General features: G+C 39.9%; 2 protein-coding genes across 2 annotated transcripts in view; both read right to left on the bottom strand.

Moving 5' to 3' along the window:
* Positions 1 to 19,096, bottom strand: part of si:ch211-51h4.2 (uncharacterized) — a 68,647-nt gene that overhangs the window by 8,866 nt on the left and 40,685 nt on the right. Inside the window, exons 11-13 of the mRNA XM_020632306.3 lie at positions 18,296 to 18,360; positions 9,630 to 9,779; positions 124 to 166 (exon numbers count right to left, since the gene is read on the bottom strand). Of these exons, the coding sequence (XP_020487962.1) occupies positions 124 to 166; positions 9,630 to 9,779; positions 18,296 to 18,360 (258 nt within the window). The remainder of the gene's footprint in view (positions 1 to 123; positions 167 to 9,629; positions 9,780 to 18,295; positions 18,361 to 19,096) is intronic.
* Positions 1,850 to 2,906, bottom strand: LOC114920270 (inner centromere protein-like). The gene is made up of 2 exons (XM_029277204.2): positions 2,265 to 2,906; positions 1,850 to 2,161 (listed from the first exon to the last, which is right to left on the bottom strand). The coding sequence occupies exons 1-2, from the start codon at positions 2,878 to 2,880 to the stop codon at positions 1,917 to 1,919; spliced, it is 861 nt and encodes a 286-aa protein (XP_029133037.2). The 5' UTR covers positions 2,881 to 2,906; the 3' UTR covers positions 1,850 to 1,916.

Below are 19,096 nucleotides of genomic sequence, written 5' to 3'. Positions count from 1 at the left end.
TTTAAAGCAGCTCCATTCAATGACCTATGTGACATGCGAGCGTTACATGCTTAGTGGTAGGAAAACTATAGGCCATGTACACATGTTTAAAACAAAGACACATAAAGGAGAGTGGGGTCTTACCCTGGTCAGGGGGATGGTTGCTATCTCTCCTGCTTTCTCAGACCTGCACAGAAAAGAAACACAAAAGACAGGTTGTATGAAGGACACAGGGGAGGTGTATAGAAATGTAAGATACTCAGTAAAGTCAGTTACATCAGGGGTTCCAAAACTTTCCAGCTTGCGACCCCCTAAATAAAGGTGCCAGAGACTAGGGGACCCCCACTGTCCCTGGAGGTGGTTAAGTCATTTTAATGTAGTCCACAGCCGCACACACATTAATAAGACTTTCTAAACACTGGTAACACAAAATAATATAACAGCCTAAAAGCCATCAAATTGATGTATAACGTAATCTATTTTAAGAAAGGCAAGAAGCAGACTACTGGTAATTTCCATGTATCGACTTTGAGTATGTATACAACTAAAACAAAATAGACCTACAGGTGTGTTCATCTAACGTTGTAAAGATCAGCAGACACCTACAATGCTGCTGTCAATGCTGATGTGCAAACTTACTATTAGCCGTCTATTTAAGCTGTGAGATTTCTGGTCTCTCCCTCTGCTCTGTCATTGCCAGCACTAAGCCCCACCACCACCCTAGCATTAACCTGTAGGCTCCGACTGGGTGGGTTTAAGATATCATCCCATTACTCCTCAGATTTTTGATGAGTGATGAGGTCAGAGCCTCGACGTGTTGTGACTGAAATGGTTTCATTTGAAATTGAACTACTTTTTTGTATATATTTTTATGATAATAGTTAATATATACAATTTCTTACATTTTTAAGGCATCTTGTTGGTGGCTTGCGACCCCATCTCAGGAACCACTGTAGATAATCTGTCCTCCCTCACCACCCAAGTACAACCTGATGTTGAACAGCTGTAATGATCCCTCAGCTGCACCAGCCTTACAGTGCAGTCAGTGTTCCTGTCTGAGTCTTAAAACATGATAAAATCAAAGACAAATGTAAAATATTGACTCTATTTCCTGCCTTTTATAACATGTTGAAAAAAATCATCAGTGAAAAAGGTTGCCTTCTGCATTAATGAATCTTCATTTAGAGCCTATGAAATAATAAAGCATGGCTCTCTCTCTCTCTCTTCCTCTCTGGCCGGCTCCCAGCCTGCACAGGATCTCCTGGGGAGATACAAGAATACTACAGCAGGGGAAATATTGTCCTAAATATTAAATGAGGCACAAATGGTAGTAAAACATATGCCAGGTCAGGGCTAATACCTATGAATCAGTGTTTCCATTTTAAACTCTAATTTTGGTCATTTGTCTGCTGCTGCTTTAAAGTGCTCTAGGTTCCCTGAGTTTGTTTCTAGCTGCTTTCAGTTGCAGCTGAGATAAAGGAGGTGAAAACTTTATTTTGAAAGCAGCCGTGGAGCACTGAAAGACCGAGGACATGTAGTGGTCACATTATGTAACTACTGCTACTTCAGTAGGGCTCCTTTAAATGACTCGATACATATTAAAGGTCCAGCCAACAGGCTATCTTCTCTAATGTTTTGATTCAGTTGGTCTAATTAATGTAGAAGCTAATGCTAATTAACTGGACTGGACAAAAACAATGTACAGACAAGCACGCAAATATTCAATTAATGTCTGCACCAGATTTAACAACCATCTCTCCATCTCGTTGATAGCCTTTATGTTTATATATAAACCACAAAAGGCCTTTGACTCTCCTATATTACATCCCAGACAGAAGTTTATTTTGACACAAAGCAAGCTCCAGCTGAATTCAGGTGTTTTCAATGTAGACTTTTATTCTAATCAAATCTGACATGAAAAACAATGGACTGTACATTTAGCAGAAGGCTTTCTTGAGGATGCTGTTTCTGGACATGTTGAAGCCTTCAGTGTAGCAGTCAAACTGCTCGAACAGAAAGTGCTGTCTCTCTTTGGAGGCGGTCCACTTCGAGTACTGCTCCTCAGCTTTAAGACCGCGAGCCTCCCTCTTCCTCTCCAACTCATCTCTGTACTTCTCCAACAAGGGTCTCAGTCCCAGCTTCACCTTCTGCCACAGCAGGGACTCCGAGCTTCTTGGTGTTTCTGGTGGTTCAAAAGAATCAAAAGATGAGCGACACTATGAATGATTTAAATAAAAGCGCTGTGATATTTAGAACAAAAAAGAAGACTGAGATAAAACACGTACTTTCACACTTGAGGCCGACTCTCTCAGATGGCGGGGTGTTTGTGCGGCCGGTTGGGTGGAGGTCCGTTTCACCAGGCTCACCGCCCGCTCTCTGATTTCCAGCCCAGTTGTTGAACTGAATGCATCTTCTCTGCTGGGCCTTCAGCAGGCACTTAGACCTGGCTCTGTCCTCCTCTTTTCTCAGGCGGCAAAGCTCAGCCTGCCTGTACCTGCTCTGCTGCTGCTCCTCTTTCAGGTCACGCACCATGAATCTGGACCCTGTGATTGGCTTCTCCTCCACCGTCATCACTGTCAGCCAATGGCACCTCTCTTGCTCCAGTTGGTGCTTTCTCTGTTCCTCTAAGGCCTTTACTTCACCAGCCGCCTTCTCCTCCTCTTCCCTCCATTTGGCCTCCTGCCTCCTCCTCTCCTCCTGAAGTCTCTCCTTCTCCATTCGCAATCTTTCAGCTGCTTTGTCCCTTTCTTCTTGTTCCCTCCTTCTCTTCTCCACTGCTTCCTGATCGGCTGTTGCTTGACGCTCCATTTCCATCTCTCTCAGCTCTCTAAACATCTCTTTCTGGAGCTCTTTTCTTCTCTCGCCTTCGCTCAGTTTCCTGAGATTTCTAACTTTCTCCATTTCGGAGTGGAGTTGACTTAGCTGTTTTGAAGACATGTGTTCTTACCTCTGTGTGTTCAGGTTTGTATGTGAAGTGTTAAATGAGAAATGCACAGAATCATCACTACGGCAACACAGAATTTCAAATATCAATGCAGTGTGTATACATTTAAAGGAATTTTAACAAGATGGTAGAGTTATTTTGATTATTTTGTTATTTTGATTACATTTTGGAGTTCAAATAGATTCTGATCATTGCATGTCACTAAAAGTAAATTTGAATATTTCTTAAAGATCTTTGTCAGATCAGTATCCATTAGCACCCTTTGTTTTTTTTAAAGCTTACCAGGCTTGAATCAACCAACCAATCAGGGTGACCTTGCAAATAACTAGCCAATCACAGCAACTCTGAGAAAAATGTTTGGGTTGCTTGGCAACAGGTTTCAAACCAGTATCTAATCTGGATTCTATGATACCCATGTTCTCTCACTCATGCTTTCTCCTTGCCTCGGTGCTGCCACTGTAAGTTTGAGGACTTGTGAGGAACCAATTAAAATAAAATACTTGTCAGAATGTAAGCAGCATGCATATATAGATAGTAAGATGATAGATGAGCATTACTGCACCATCATCTGGATTAATTACATCTCTATACTGTACATACACACAGACCACAGAGCTGTAGATGCACATTTTTACTTTATTTTTAATTTTTTTACGTTATATTTCTGTCAGTTATCTGTAGTCACCTTTATATATTTAAGAGCTAAGTTACATTTTCTATTTGTATTTCTTAAGATAAAAACAACCTTTTTTTATGTTCTGACACTTTATATAAAACTGTAAACCTGCACAGCTCTGTCACTTTAATATTTCATCTGTTACTCTTTCATTAGATTTCATTAAGCTTTGGCAATGTTAACAGATGTTTTCCATGCTAAATAGATAAAGCCCTTTCAGTATATATAGATATATATCCAGTATATACAGATATATCCAGTTCATTATCATACCATTGTTTTTATAACAGCATTGATAAATACTTTTATTATTTTTACTGCTATTTATTATGACTATGATTGAACCTTTTGTAATATTTTCAGTTACATTCATGCCATTGAAGCTTGTATATTGATTTATTTTTTAGATAGATACAGAATAGATTATTTGATTAATCCCATGGGGGGGGCATTGTGTTGTTGTAACAGCAATAACTAGAAATTACATTATCCAACAACAGGAGGAAATAGCTCACAAAAACCCACTTGGGTGGGCTTTAAAGATACTAAACACACACGGGGAGCTGTACGTTTCAGACGGTGAAGAGAATTAAATAAACAAGTGCGAGAGTGCAGGGTACAAATAGTTATGGTAATGATATGACCCACCTTTGGTAACAGTTAGTGCAATGTTCAACAATATACAAGTTAGATACAAGTACTTTAAACATGGTCTAAAAGAATATTACTTACAATATACATGGTCATAGTTGTTGATATATGTAGGTACATGAAAGATAGAGTAGGTTAGGATATATCATATAGTCTATAAACACAGTGTACAGACCTATTTTTTTATTTTACAGACTTTAATCCCTGAGGTAAATTGTGTTTTTTACACTCTGTTATTAAGAGACATGTTTCTCACACACGTGGGCCTGAAATACACACATGCAAAGACTGGAGCACACTAGAACTTTTTGGGGGTTCTGTGCCCTGCTGAAGGGCACCTCGGCAGTACTTGAGAAGTGACCTGGCCCCTCTCCAGCTACCAGTAAAACGTCCATATTTTGGTCTACACCAAGACTTGAACCAGCAACTCGCGGGTAAACAACACAAGTCCCTACAGACTGAGATACTGCCGCGCCTGAGTTACTGCCGTCTCAAAAACATAGTCTACATATTCAAGTGTTGGGGCATTCGTGTCAAAGATGTTGGGTTGTCTGTACAAAAATAGTACGTCTAGTTTAGCGTCTGTGGGTTTAACATGGATGGACACATCATACTTTTGCTGGTGTTGCTTCTCCGCTTGTCAAGCACACTGTGGAGAGGGTGGGAGAATTGGTCCATAACAGTTTAACCAGGATTCTGGCCTCGACCTCCTCTTCTAGCCTGACAAGCTGCAGGCCTTAAACAGACTCAGGCCTCTCGATCAGTCTGTTGACATCTTTTTGCTGCCAGCCCCCAAATGAATTTTTCTAATTCTGGGAGAAGTTGTGTGCCAGTATGTCCTTTTCTGCTCTATTGTTGATACGGGTAATATTCTGATTACAAGTAGAAACAACAACAAAGAAGATGGTGCTTGCATCAACAGACTGATGAAACATATTGAGCCTCTTGCTGCAGACACTGAGCCTCCTCAGGAAGTAAAGTTTTGCAGATACTTCTGTTGGTGGACAACTCTTGTCTGTCATCCAGTTTTACACTTAAGTACTTCTAGGACTTTGACGATCTCCACATCAGTCCCACTGATTCAGACAAGGAAAGGAGCGGTCTTATACCGTCTTAGGTCCACTACAATCTCCTTTGTCTTGCTCACGTTCGGCTGCATTCTGATTCTCACCACACCAACCCACAAACTGCTCCACCAGGCCCCGATACTCCTCCTCCAGTCCCTCTTCAATACACCCAACGATGGTAGAGTATTGTTGAAGATGACATGAGTTTGAGTTGTATTTGAAGTCAGATGTGTAGATGGTAAAGAGGAAAGGAGACAGGACAGATCCCTGTGGGACTCCAACATAACGGTCAGACAGCTCTGCAGTCTCATCTTGTGTCAACATTAATTATCAAAAGGCATTAATGATGAATGTAGTCAAGGTTTATCTCCTAAAATGTCTAAACTGTTAGACATTCAACAGCTTGACGTTTATTAAAACTATTTTTAAGACTCAGAATTACACTTATGTGGTAATTTACATATCATTAACAATTTTCTGAACCTTGTGAATTGTCTTCTATTACTCTTTTGTAAATGCTACAAGCTGGAAATCGGGGCAAGAGAGAGTTGGGAGTGACATGCAGAAAAGAAGCCACAAGTTGGATTCGAAAATTCGGCCGTCTGCTTTGAGGACTACAGGCAGTGCTCCTACTCATTGCTTTTTAAATGTAGCCTGTATCAGACTCCTGTGGGAATCCACCACAGACTGTAAATATTACTGGATAAAGCCTGAGTGACATCACCCATCTGTTACTGCAGGGGGCTTTAAAGTCCCATCGATGGCGGTCGCCATGCTGGAAATGCTTTCTCAACTTAACTATCAGTCAACGTAACGCCTGGTAATGTCTGCTCTAAAAACGGCTTTTTTGAATAGGGTGTGTATGTGACTTCTGGTGCTTCTGCAGCCAGTCCTAAATGGACACTCGACTAACTGCAGGATTTTGCACTTCTGCCTCGGCTTCATTCTTCAACACTGGGGTTTGAAAAGATCAGATTCCACATGACTTACGCTAATCACACGGGCCTCCTTTATGTTGACAGATGGGACATGGGTCAACTGTAAAACCAAAACACACAGGTCAATAGAGCTACATTTTTTTTTTTTTTTAAGGGCTACTATTTCTTTTATTTGATAGAGAAGAGAATCTGACTTCAAACCAACACAAGAAGCTGTTAAACTAAAGGCTGTGACGACCTGAAGGATCTCTGCTGGTCAGTGAGCTGAATGGGTGTTTTGGGCAGCTGAAGGGACCAGATGTCATTATCAAGGCTCTACTGCACAGACTTCTGCTTCAAATTAAGTCACCAGTGCAAGCTGGCAGCCATATTTTGGCTTCGTTTTTAAACATTGGGAGGAGCTTCTTCCATCTTAATATACAGTGATTGGTCGTAACATGAAGGTGAAAATTGACATTTTAAATTATTACCATCTTTCCTGGTTGATATCAGTTTCTATGCAAACATGTAAAAATTGCTTCATCCATATTTGACAAGAGGGACCTGACAAAACTGCACGTGATGAGATTCAGGGACATGTGGACAAAATCCTCCATCTATTTTTTGATCCAGCTGCTCTGTTGATGTAAGACTGCTCCCCTATCACTTCTAAAGTATCTGAGGAGTAACACTCAACATAAATCCCAAGTGTATAGAAAAGTGCAAAGTGTCTAAAAGCAAATCCTTGTTTCTGACCCTGGTGACAGAACATACGGGCACTTTATCTATGATTACCCTCTTCATCCCAGCATGACTTTAACTGCACACATAACTGCTCTAAAAGACTCAACAGATGAGGAGAACAAGGTCAGAGGATTGGGATTCGGAGTGGTGAAAAAAAACGATGTACTCAAACAAATGTTTTTTTTTTAATAACCTTTTTTATTAAATCCACAAGGGGGCACTGTTGGTCTACAAGATCTATACATGGAGAGGGGAGTACCTGTCTCCAAGTTAGTCTGAGCCATGTGGGTCACAGGAGCTGTGCTTTTTTTTTTTTTTTTTTTTTTTTTTTTTAAAAGAGGGGAACAATGAGCAGTGATCGGTAGAGGAGAAGGAATAACACAGAAATAAAAATTCATGCCGAGCAATCAAAATGAGAAATGGTTGTTCTGCAAATCAGCGAAATGAAGGAGAATTTAATGGAAAGGGAAGGCCTGAGCCAGGGAGCCATTAGATTCTAAGATGCTGTGAAATAATTACAGATTCAGTACAAGAGCGTTTAATTGTGCACATCCACACAATTCTCTGCTGATGTATCATCAAAGTCACCTTTTTGGGCATCAATGGAATAGCATATGATGACAAAAAAAAACTAGATTAATAGCGGGAATGACAATCTGGGGCTGCTTAATGGTCTCAGGATATGGGTGGACACAGTAATGGCAGAAAACAAATCCAGGCCTGATGTCAAAGGATGTTATTGGACAATATATAATCCTTTCTAACAGTTTAGATTAGTTGGTCTGATAGGCTGGGCTTGAGTCATTGTTGAGGTTGTAGCTTTAGGAGTATAACGATCCATACCCACAGTACACTCCTGAGTCATCCTCCTGATCCTTTACAACAGTCTTAAACTCAAGTGAGTGGGTAGTTGACATCAGCTTGTCGACTGTGGTTTGCGAGGTCAAGATTGAGCCGTTAAGCATTTTAGGCCAGAAGGTTTAGGAAATTTTAATGATCTACAACAGCTGCGCAAACTACTTCTGCGGACGAGAACCTTAACGTGTGGGTAGAGACGGTTCAAACGGCTTGTACAAGGTTGAAAATAAACTTTCAACTTCAATTTGTAACAAGTAGTTGAATAGTTTTGAGATGAAGTTCAGCTGTTGTAAACTTCAGCCCACTCGTGAGACAGAAAATGCAAATGGTGAAAGAGGATGAATAAAGTTTTTATTTTATTTCTAGAAACAAAAATTCTCCAATGCTTTAAAAGCTGAGTTCTGCACAACTCAGTCACAATGGTTTGGCTGTCTCCTCATATGATCATCTCCTATCAAGGCTTATTCTCTTCAACCAGAGTGGCCTCTGGAGAACCATTTATTTTGGTTCATTTGATCACGAGAGCAATGCTTTAGAGACATCAGAGGGTGGTTTTTCACTCCCGTCCTGTCCCACTCCCACAAAAATGATCCCCTCCAGGTAGAACGACTCCGTCCCTTCCTGCTCCCATTGTGTGTTTTTTTATTACTTCACATCCTCCTTTTGGCCAGCACGTGGCAGTACTAATAACACTTTACCTGTGATGATGTGCCACAAGAATCTACTGTCTTAATCCAAAAATGCCTTCACTAAACAGCACAAAAAATATGTATGAAGACAAAACATAATCAATAATTCTTCCTGCTTTCTCTGAATCCATTGATTTATGTGAGGCTGCATCGCGCACATGACCATCCCACGTAGCACACTACGTACGTCATGCATGTTTAACCAGCAAACAGACAACAAAGTTGATAGAAATAATAGCCTTAAAGAGGACATATCATACCCATTTACCACGTTTTCAAACAGCCCCCTGTGGTCTAAATGAAACATCTGTGCTGTGGTCAAAATATAGCACGAATCAAGCACGAGAGGAGGTTTGTGACCCTGTATAAACCAGCTCTCTCAGAACACTCTGTTTTGGTGTGTGTCTCTCTTTAAATCGGGTCTATTGTTATCACAATTCCCACTCTGATCTGCTCCAGTTTGCTTTTTTGTTCTGTCCAGTCCCAAAACCAGTGATCCGAGTGACATCTATTTCTGTCCCGCGGGAATCCTGTGACCCATGGGGCTCCCAAAAAAGTGTCATTCTTTAATGTGCACTTAGCTCAGATGAGGCATTAACAATGTGATCTTGGCTTTCAATCAAAAGCATTTAGTGGGTTGTATTAAAGTAATTAATGATATTATCCAAACTGACAGTAAAGACCCAAAAATCTATTATGATCACTCGGAGATGAGCACAGCAGTTATTTACCTCATTTAACAGAGGGCTAAGTTGATTATTTACCATTTAACAATTCCAGTTGGGACTTTCTAATTTGATTTTTATTAATCAATGTAGGCGTCACAGTGAAGATCAAATACAGGTCAACAATTCTTAGCAAAAAATCAATCAACTAGAATATGTTTTATTTTCTTTTACTCCCACCTCTGACATAGTTTGTTACTTCGAAGTAATAGATCCTGCTTCAACTTATCACCATGGCAACCAAACCAACATATGCAAAAATATCCAGTGCAGGGCGGGCTAACGCGTGCCATCCCTCACTGACAGAGAAAATGTTACGACAGCGATCGATGAAGGGCTAAAAAAGAAGGACAAGAGAGCATGCGGATTAAAGACTCACTCTTCTAGAGAGATGTTGGAGTACATCAGAGGGGAGACGGAGGATTGAGAACCAGGGAGGCCGCTGGAGGAAGGCCGCGTGGTCGCCTCAGCCGCCATTCGCCTCTCGGGTAACGATGTCTGGGGGACGATTTCCAGCACTGCCCAGCACCTGAAACACAAAACCCAGACAGTTACTAAAGGCAGATCCAATACTATGATAACAAATAAAACATGCTTTTTATAGGAGCTTATATATCTCCGTTCAACTTTTTCACCACAAATTACTTCAGGATGGTTGCTCAACTCTTTTCCCATCCAGATGGAGCAGGATTTACTCAAATAAGACACAGAAATGGAGAATATCACACTTTTTAAAGTCTGAACCAAACGTTCACTCTTTCACACTGAGTATTATAAACAGCCATCCATGATGTCCTGCACATCTAGGACATATTTATATTTCCAAACAAATATGACCTACTTTTTCTTCTTGTATATAAATGTTTATTCTCATTAGTCGGTTTAAAAGAGCAAAACAACTGCATAATATTTCAACCCACATGTGATTGTGTAATCATTGAGATGAGCTCTTAGAAGACGGGGTTCACTTTCTCACATTAGAAAGTTTCCCTGTAAAGGATTGACCAATAAAAGGTAAAGAGGTTCACCTGTAGAGATGAATGACCCACGCTCTTCTGAGTGATAAAGAATTTTTCAGCTCAGTGTTTTGGTTTTATGGTGGACAACTTTACAGTCTGATCCAATCTTAACCTGGCGTCCTTGTGGTCAAACCTCTACTAAATCCACTGTCCAATATCTGTAGACAACGACCCAGTTCACAACGAGTTGGAGCAGCTAAAGACTAAGAGAGTTCATTCAGAAGTTTCTGGAGAGCAAAGTATAGCAAAAAGAGAGTAAATAAAAAAAAACAGGGTTTCAAATTCATGATAGGATAAGCAGCTCTGTGTTTGTGGATGTTATGTTCCCAACCTGTTTTGGCTCGTGACCCCTCTTTGACTCACAAAACTCTGGCAACCCAAGACATCTGAAACACAGCTTTTTGCTCAAATTCATTCGTTTTCAATCATAATAATTAGAAATATTATTGTAAGAAAAGGTTCTTCTTTGGCATTCATTTTAAGCTTTTGTTCTGATCTAACACTGGAATATTAGGGTTCATTTTTCACTTTAGTGCTTCATATGACCTTCCTCTTGTTTATACCAAAGAATAACAGCGAGCTAACGTGGACTCTTTCATGGAGGTGTGCCAGGTGGACTGTACCAATTGAGGGAAAAAGGGGGGAAGGGGGTTTTCTCTGTAGATGTTAAAAGAGGAGTCACAACTTGAAAGCAGGACATCCTACGGCAATTTCTGTTTCACAATGCAGGGTCTTTTTAATAATTCTGAGACTACAAGATAATGCACAATGTTGGAGGCATGATACCAAGTCCTACACCAAGTAACTTGTTCCCCCTTTGAGAATGACAGTGCCCACCAGCCTGACAAGGAAAAAGAGACTTACAGCTTTAAATGTCCCATATGAACACCATCATGAATGAACTACACTTTTATGAGCTAAGAACCCTCAATCTGACAACTTTTCACATACTGTTGTTAATATTTTAACCAACACACTGCTGCAGCTGAACTGTTTGCACCTGCCTGCTGGAAACACTGTACATATAGTTGTGTTGTAAACTCAATACAACACCACAGCCTCCAGTTTCCCACTGACACACATGGATCTGGTTTGGACTGTATAGGCCTTTGAATTTCAAGTGGGAACCCCTAATGAGAAACATTTTTTCTTTTTTTTTTTCCAGATTGGAGGCGACAGATTTATCATGTGCCAAAAATTTCCAAACAACATCTTTTAAATGATCGTAGACTTCATGAGGAAAAATAGAAGAAATCTTAAGAAGAGCAGCAGGGTAGTGTTCCCAAAGCCCAATCAGGATCGCAATAAAAAATTACATCTATATTTCAACAAGTAAGAGGAATAGATCTAGGAAGACAACCCCTCATGCCATCTGAGCCACAGAACCAACTTTCCTCCAGTGAGACTGATATTAAGCTTCTATCTTTGTCTACTATTTCTCCGTAAAAGGTAGCCTCTATGTGAAGACAACATGTCTCTCATTGGAAAGTATTGCCTAGAATCATCTTTTTTTTTCTTAAAGTCATCATTACCATTTTGCAACTCCTTAGTCTTCTATATATGCATGTTGAAAAAGCCTGGATGGAAATGATGTCAACTTGAATGGTTGGTGTGAGCTTTCAACCACAAGAAGGCATTTCTACTTGTCAGTTTCCATTCTGATTTTATTCAATGGTTGTGAAATCTGTCCTGCATATCAAAAGTAATGTAAACTGAGCCGGCTGTCCACACTACATCCGTTAAATATTTCATTCTTTGGTCTGTAGATTTCAGTTTCCTCTTGCAAACAGTTTGACATCTAGTGCTTTATCATTGAAGGTGTACAAACAGAAGTTCTGTTTTTTAAAACAAGCTGACAAGTTTTTTAAAACAAGCTAACAAGAAAAAGAAAAGCCAGTGTAGATCCCCCTCCTTCCTCATCCATCTATCTTGCATGGCGTTGCTCATGGGAAGTTAGGACACTCAAACATGAAGTTAAGTTTCAACACTTAAAATGTTGAGCTGTTGTTGTGGAGCAAAAGTATGTTTGATTGTAACCGCTTCAAAGATATTTTACTTGTTTTCTGTCTCATTCCAAGAAGTTCACACTTGATTTCTCAAAGGATGGAGTATCGCCTGCCGCGACATCGCGGCTGTGTGAAAAGGGGAATTGTTAGCAACTGCGATATGTTTATCAGGGGAGACTATCATGCCTGACCGGCAGTGCCAGCCAGGCCTCCAGTAGGGATTTCCCCTTGGATTGTGTTTAAATCTGGAGAAGTCGGCATGATAATCCTTCCGGGAACAGCCAGTCTTTGAAGCGTTTTCTGAAAACAAAAGGAAGCAGGAGACGAGAAAACGGAGGATGAATCATAAGTTCTTCGTTTGAAACCAAAGGCCATAAAGTTAGACTGCAGGGAGAGGGAAGCAGGTTTTCTCCTCTCTCTGCGGCACTGGTCTCCGAATCGACAGTGCAGAGTGCAGCTCAGAGAGATTTATCCATTCATTTGTTGTGGCTCCGCTCGAATGCACCCAACAACAGACCATTTCTATTTTATTCTACTAGTCTTTCACTCTGCTGGGTGGCTCAACAGAATTATGTCCCAGACGATAATTATCAATCAAAATTATGGTCGAAAAATTTGAGGCAGAGGAAATTGCTTACCAGGACGTCAAGCAGGAACAGGACAAAAAGAAAAAGTGTGATAACACAGAGAGAGAGAGAGAGAGAGAGAGAGAGAGAGAGAGAGAGAGAGAGAGAGAGAGAGAGAGAGAGAGGATTTGCATCTGTGCGGTGTAAGCTGTGATGATTTCAGTCAATTTAGAGACAAACTGTGCAAGACGTCAAGCCTTTTGAAGAACAGATTATGCCAATTTAAATGCATCACACAAACTTTTGAGTTGTTATTAGATATTCGGGAGCCAGGAGACGAATGTTGGACAAAAAGAAAGCCACGAGTCTTTCCAATATTTGACTGAACGTTTCTGTCTTTGTTTAAATACTAATAGTCTGGAGAACAACATATTTTCAAAGTTGACTCATATCTTCATGATGTGTACCGTAAACTGATATTTAAAAAAGCATCCTAAAAGAGCGTGTTTATGCAATATTTAATGTCCTGACATGATGTCTAGACAGAAGGAGTGAGCTGTGAGCAGTGAATAAGTATTACACAGCAGCACATACACTGTCTTCTGTTTCTATGAGTCCAGAGACGATGTAAAGTCAAGGTCATCTGCAAAGCAGCGCTCAGAGCTCATTATACTATCACACTGTCCTGTCCTCAAATCAACAGCAGTGGACCTTTGACCCCCCCCCCCCCCCCCCAACCAACCCCGACTGCAGTCCATTACCAGACAACATAAACACTACACAAACTCTGACCTTTCACACCACAACATTAACACACACATCAACATATTCAACACATAACCATACTCTGTCCTCCCTCTAAAGTCCACCTTACAGAAGATCCAGCTCCACTTCCCCTTCTCTCTCTGATTGCTTCTTTATCGTCTTGTATACTTCTTGTGTATGTCATACTGTTTTATAATGTCTTTGCACAATAGTGAAACAATTAAATACTTTCACATCTAAAACAACAGAAGGCTGACAAACAAATATATACTTTGATGCGAAATGTCTTTTTGTCCCTGTGTTGTATGAAGTACACCGTTATCTTACTTCTGGTTTTTGTTTGATTTTGATTATGGAAGAATGGCATTTGTGTATCATGTGTTATATAAAATCACCACCTGCTTACACTAAACTCCAATTCTGAAATAGAAAAGACTAAAAGAAAAGAAAATGTTGAATAAATTAAGTTTTAAATGTGAAAGAAAAGTGAAAAAAGTCCCCACGAAGGGGATGGTGGTTGGGTTATAAAACAATTAGTTGTTTTAAATATACTTTCAGTCCAATGTACTGACTGATAGTAAAACTTAAGTGTGTAAGTGTTCATCTGTACGGATGAAGTGATCTGAAACTAACTGTTCTCTCAGGACGCTCAGAAGCAAAATCATTCCAGTGATACAAAGAAGAAACTCTTCATATAAAAAGAGATTATTTTATGGGTAAATGTAAAAAAACAAAAAAGTGTGGCAGGGGACATGGTCCTTGAAGCAGTAGGTTCAGAAACAGCGAAGTATTCACAAAGTATACGACGTGGAAAGGCAGAGCGCAGGCGGACAGTCTGGTTGAGCTGTTTTTTTGGGGCCGATCTTTGCTCTACACAATGTTCAATATAAATGCACTTGCCCGATGGCGATAATGCTGCCCTACTATGAATACAAATCAAATCCCATGTTGTTGGGTACTAAGATAGGACTGATATTTCTCCTTTGACCAAACCTCATGCAGAAATGTTGTGTGAAGAGAGTCTCTTTAGAGCGACTGAAGGAAAGTGGATGCAGTGGTTAGAGTACCAAAGAGCACAAAAAGCTCTCAGAAGGCGAATTCAAGAGGAACAGAACACTTAGATGAAGGCTTATCTAACCACATATTTACTGAACTAAAATTAAAGGAAAAGTAAAAGGAAATGTGTTGGCCGAAGGGCTCTGCGTACGTGTTGAGAGAAAGTGAAGCCTGTTTACAGAGAATTGAAATCGTTCTGAAATGTTATCATGAATCGATAACTGCAGCTCCCCTGTGAAAAAAAGCGGCCATTATAGAGCATTGCTTTGCCACGGAACAGCGCTCTCACAATGTGGTGTGTAGGTTGGACACAAAAGGAAAAAAATGCAGCCTGAAGCTCATAAATCTCAGAGAAGTATCCCAGAGGAGGGAGACTTATTGTGTGGAGCTGCTGTAAGTTGTTTTGCCAGAAGCTGATCAGTAAAGTACACCAAAGGTCAGAGAAAGCCAATTGTTGGGTATAGCTCAGTGAAATTTGTCATGGGTGTGCAAAGACTTATCTCATGCTGCACTGCAGCAGAGGATTTTCTGTGGGTCAAAATGTGCCTGCAGTTTCATTTAGTATCTTAACATTCTGGCAATATCCAAAAGTCTCCTTTTGTTTTTAAAATATGATCGAAACAAGGTGCACAGCATGAATTTAAATGGGCTGTGGCATTTGAACTTAAACTACAGTGTTGTTCTGCATGAAAACTGTTTGTTGTGTGCAGCCTTGGTAAATATCACAACATTTAATGCACTTAGAGTCTTGGGCTTATATATAGGATAAGATATACTTTATCAATCCCACAAGAGGAAATTGAACTCTCAGGAAGTGAACTGGCACCTCCCCAACTACCACACAAATTTCAAGATTTGGTGATGTGAAAAATATAACCAAGAACAATGAGGACATTTATTTTTCAAGGAAGTGAGTTAAATGAGTGATTATTTAAGGGAACCAAGCATGCCATTTGTCATTAAAAGGGTTTTAAAGGAGAAAACATGCAAACATGGCTGCCTAAGAACATTTGCACTAAAGGGCTGCACAATTAGACAACTGTATCATGATTGCATGATTAGCATTTATGAAACACATGGCAAAAGTCTGAATTTATTGCAAAACACAAGAACATATTGTATGTAAACATACAACCCTTTCTCACTCTGCTTGTGCACATTTACCTGCTGAATGGAGGCTAGTGTATTACAGCCATGCTCTAATACAATCAGAAGAAGTTCATGCCAGCAGCTGTCAGCCACCCTCAGATTAGTTGGTGCCAATTTAGGTGAAGAAATTAAGATTTTTGGATTTGTTTAAGATTCAGGAGAAACATGTTGCAAATAGCTCTAAATTAATTAATTATAAAATTGAAGGGATCTTCAATTTTAGTTGATCACATTTCATATCAAATCATAGTATTGAATATTATTGCACATCCTGTAATTTTTCATACTGCAACATATCGCAGACAGAAACAACATTGCGATAGTTTTTTCCCATGTCCTTCAGCCCTAATGTGCACGCATAGATATCTACATAGTTGAATAAATCAACAGAATCATACAGCCACTGTTAAGAACTGATATCTTACTGAGTGAAGAGGATGAGGTTAAAGTACCATTGTAAATATAAGTGCAGTCTGATTACACTCTGCATTGCCCTGAGGCTTGTTTCTGTGTTGAGGGCTGGAAATGGCCGGTACAATGTGCACCTTTCTACACACTCTTCAGCTGCTGAAAAGGTTTCGAGAGATTGTTGATGCTTCACGCTCTCTGGTGCATCTGGACTCCTCTGTCAACGGTGTTTATGCCAGATGGCCTCCTTTCTCTCTGGAACAGATTTCCTCTACAACACTGGCTGCTGCTGTAAGTGTCCACCCTCCTCAAACATCTGCTGAAGGTCTCAGAGGGTCCTGCTTCTGTGGCAAGTGTTGACCTTCTCCCAGATGGTCCAGCAGTGCGTTCTAATATCATCTGACTACAAAGCTGGTCTGTAAACTATCAATTTATAAAGACTACTTTTTCTGAATTTACGAGCCTGCATTCAAAAGTTCTGAATCAAATACCACTCTAAAACATGTCGTGTAGACATTAAAACTAAACCTTAATTCAATAAAAGCCTCATTTCATAAACAACCACACAAAAGTGAAACTATTTTATGGCAGTATTTTAAATATTGATCAATCAATACCTGCTAATTATGGCTGAAAATGTGGCCTCAACACCACTGTATCTTTAACAGAAAGATAACTGTGCCTGAAACAAAGCCCACCGCCCTTAAATGTTCTGTCTCTGGGATCCAAGACCCTTTGCCTGAGGAGAGGTTGTGTCATGCGTTCACAAAAATAACCCAGTGTCCTGTGTTGCACTCCCCTGGGAGGCAATACATCTGATGCACTCCTGCGGGACAAACACTCTGCCAATGCAGAGTAAATTCAGACAAAGTGCTAAAGTGTATTTTTTGTGGAATTTCTTTTTTTGGCTTTTTTTTTTTTTAACTGGACAGATCGTCCTCAGCATTCTTGATCATGGATTTAAAAAATGGTCAAGTTGTAGATAACATCCATGAGTGCTTCCCACGGTGAGACAATGAAGGTTTGGCTGTGACAGAGTACATGGTGATGGATAAACAGAGAACTTTATCATCAGTGGACCTTTCTCACAGCAGCAGAACACACACTTATGCAAGGGGTAAAGCGAGTAGAAGTAGCAGTCATCTCATGATCATGGTCGGCATAAAAAAAATGAAATAAAAGAGATGTACTAAAAAAATAAAATCAGTTCATTCCTGATTCCAAGAGACATACATGTCCATACATCATCTATACCGCTTTTGCAATGTAGAGTCACCGATTAACCTAACCAGCCTGTCTTTGGACCCTGGTAGGAATCTGGAGTACCTGGAAAGAACCCACACATGCAGAAGGAGAACAACTCTATACAGAAAGGCCAAGACCGACAGGGATTCAAACCAGGAACCTAACCACTGCACCACCGCCTTAAGAGACAATTTGTGTTGTATTTCAGAGATATCTATTTTACAACAATGAGATGCGAGAAAGTGACTTCACTGTAATATGAAGATGACAACATCGTAATCATAAGAGACAGAAATGAGGATTTAATGTTGAATCCAAACACAATCATTTATCAGTTTATACCAACTTTTTCTTTTTTTCCCCCATCTTCAACAAATTTGGAACACAAAAAATATTTATACAAAATCTTATAGAGCTAGAGTCCAACCTGAAAAGGTGTATACACTAATTACTTTTTATTTTATGTAGGTCAAGTATCGAAGCTCTCCATTTTCAAAGTGTCCTGAGATTTTAGCTTTTCTTATGATATGGTGCTGATGGTTTTGGCAACTTGTCAATGTTCTACACTCTTATTATTGAAATCTAATTACTGTGTCATCCTGAATGCATTACTCTCAGATTATTTTATGTTATGTCAATTGAAGATTTTTCTTCAATTTCTTCATTATCTGAATGAAGGCTTGAGGCATATGTGCCCTCTACACTATGTAGAGTTCATTCAGACACACGTATTTATATATTTATATGATATATGATGTTGTTTTGTATGAATAATTTGTTTGACAAATAAAGGAGGTAAAGAGCAGAACATGAAGAGGTTAAAGTTCTTACCAGAGGATGTTGAGCACAGTGCAGGTTGTCAGACCTGCAAGCACTGCTCTTCTGAACCACAGAATCTGGACATAAAGAAAAACAGTACAAGGTGATCAACGTCCTAATGTGGCAGAGTTACAGCCCACATTTGTAAAATAATTACACAGTATGTATCATCACAATTCTGCCCGATCCATCTACATCTGGTCATTGATGCACCTAAACAATGCTCAAGAGAACTCTTTATGTCAGTGTCCACGACTCCCCTACTTTCCGCCTGCACACTCTGTGTTCCTGACCTTGTCTTTGCATGCTTTATGCAAAATATCTGTATTTAATGCAAAGGATCCATCTCCAAAGACACTTCAAAATATACAAATCATATCGTGGGTAATGATACATCTTGTTTTGTTGAAGCGGAGGTACATGCAGGTAGTAATTTAGATGTTGCTGAGTTTGTTCTTCTGACAAAGACTTTGTGAAACTGTAGTAGCAGAATTGCCGGCTCGCAATCAGAGACTAGAGGATTTATACGGGGTATTTGTGTCCTTTAAACTTGTGAGTGCATTTTGATCTTCACGTTTTCATGCACATTTTAAATGTTATAATCTTGGGGGGGGGGGGGGGGGGGGGGGTTTAAAAGGGAAATGTTATATATTGGAAAATAGATAGTTGGGGCCGATACAGATATTGGGAGAAAAAAAAAACGATACCAATATATTGGCCGATATATCTTTGAGATCTATGAAATCTGTAGAGATAGATATAAATGTAAACATTTACTGTGTTGATCGCTCAAATTCAGTTTTCAAGCACTTG

Source organism: Labrus bergylta, chromosome 6, assembly GCF_963930695.1.
Source record: "Labrus bergylta chromosome 6, fLabBer1.1, whole genome shotgun sequence".
NCBI lineage: Eukaryota > Metazoa > Chordata > Actinopteri > Labriformes > Labridae > Labrus > Labrus bergylta.
Note: the sequence above shows the minus strand (reverse complement) of the source record. Positions and strands in the feature narration are given on the sequence as shown.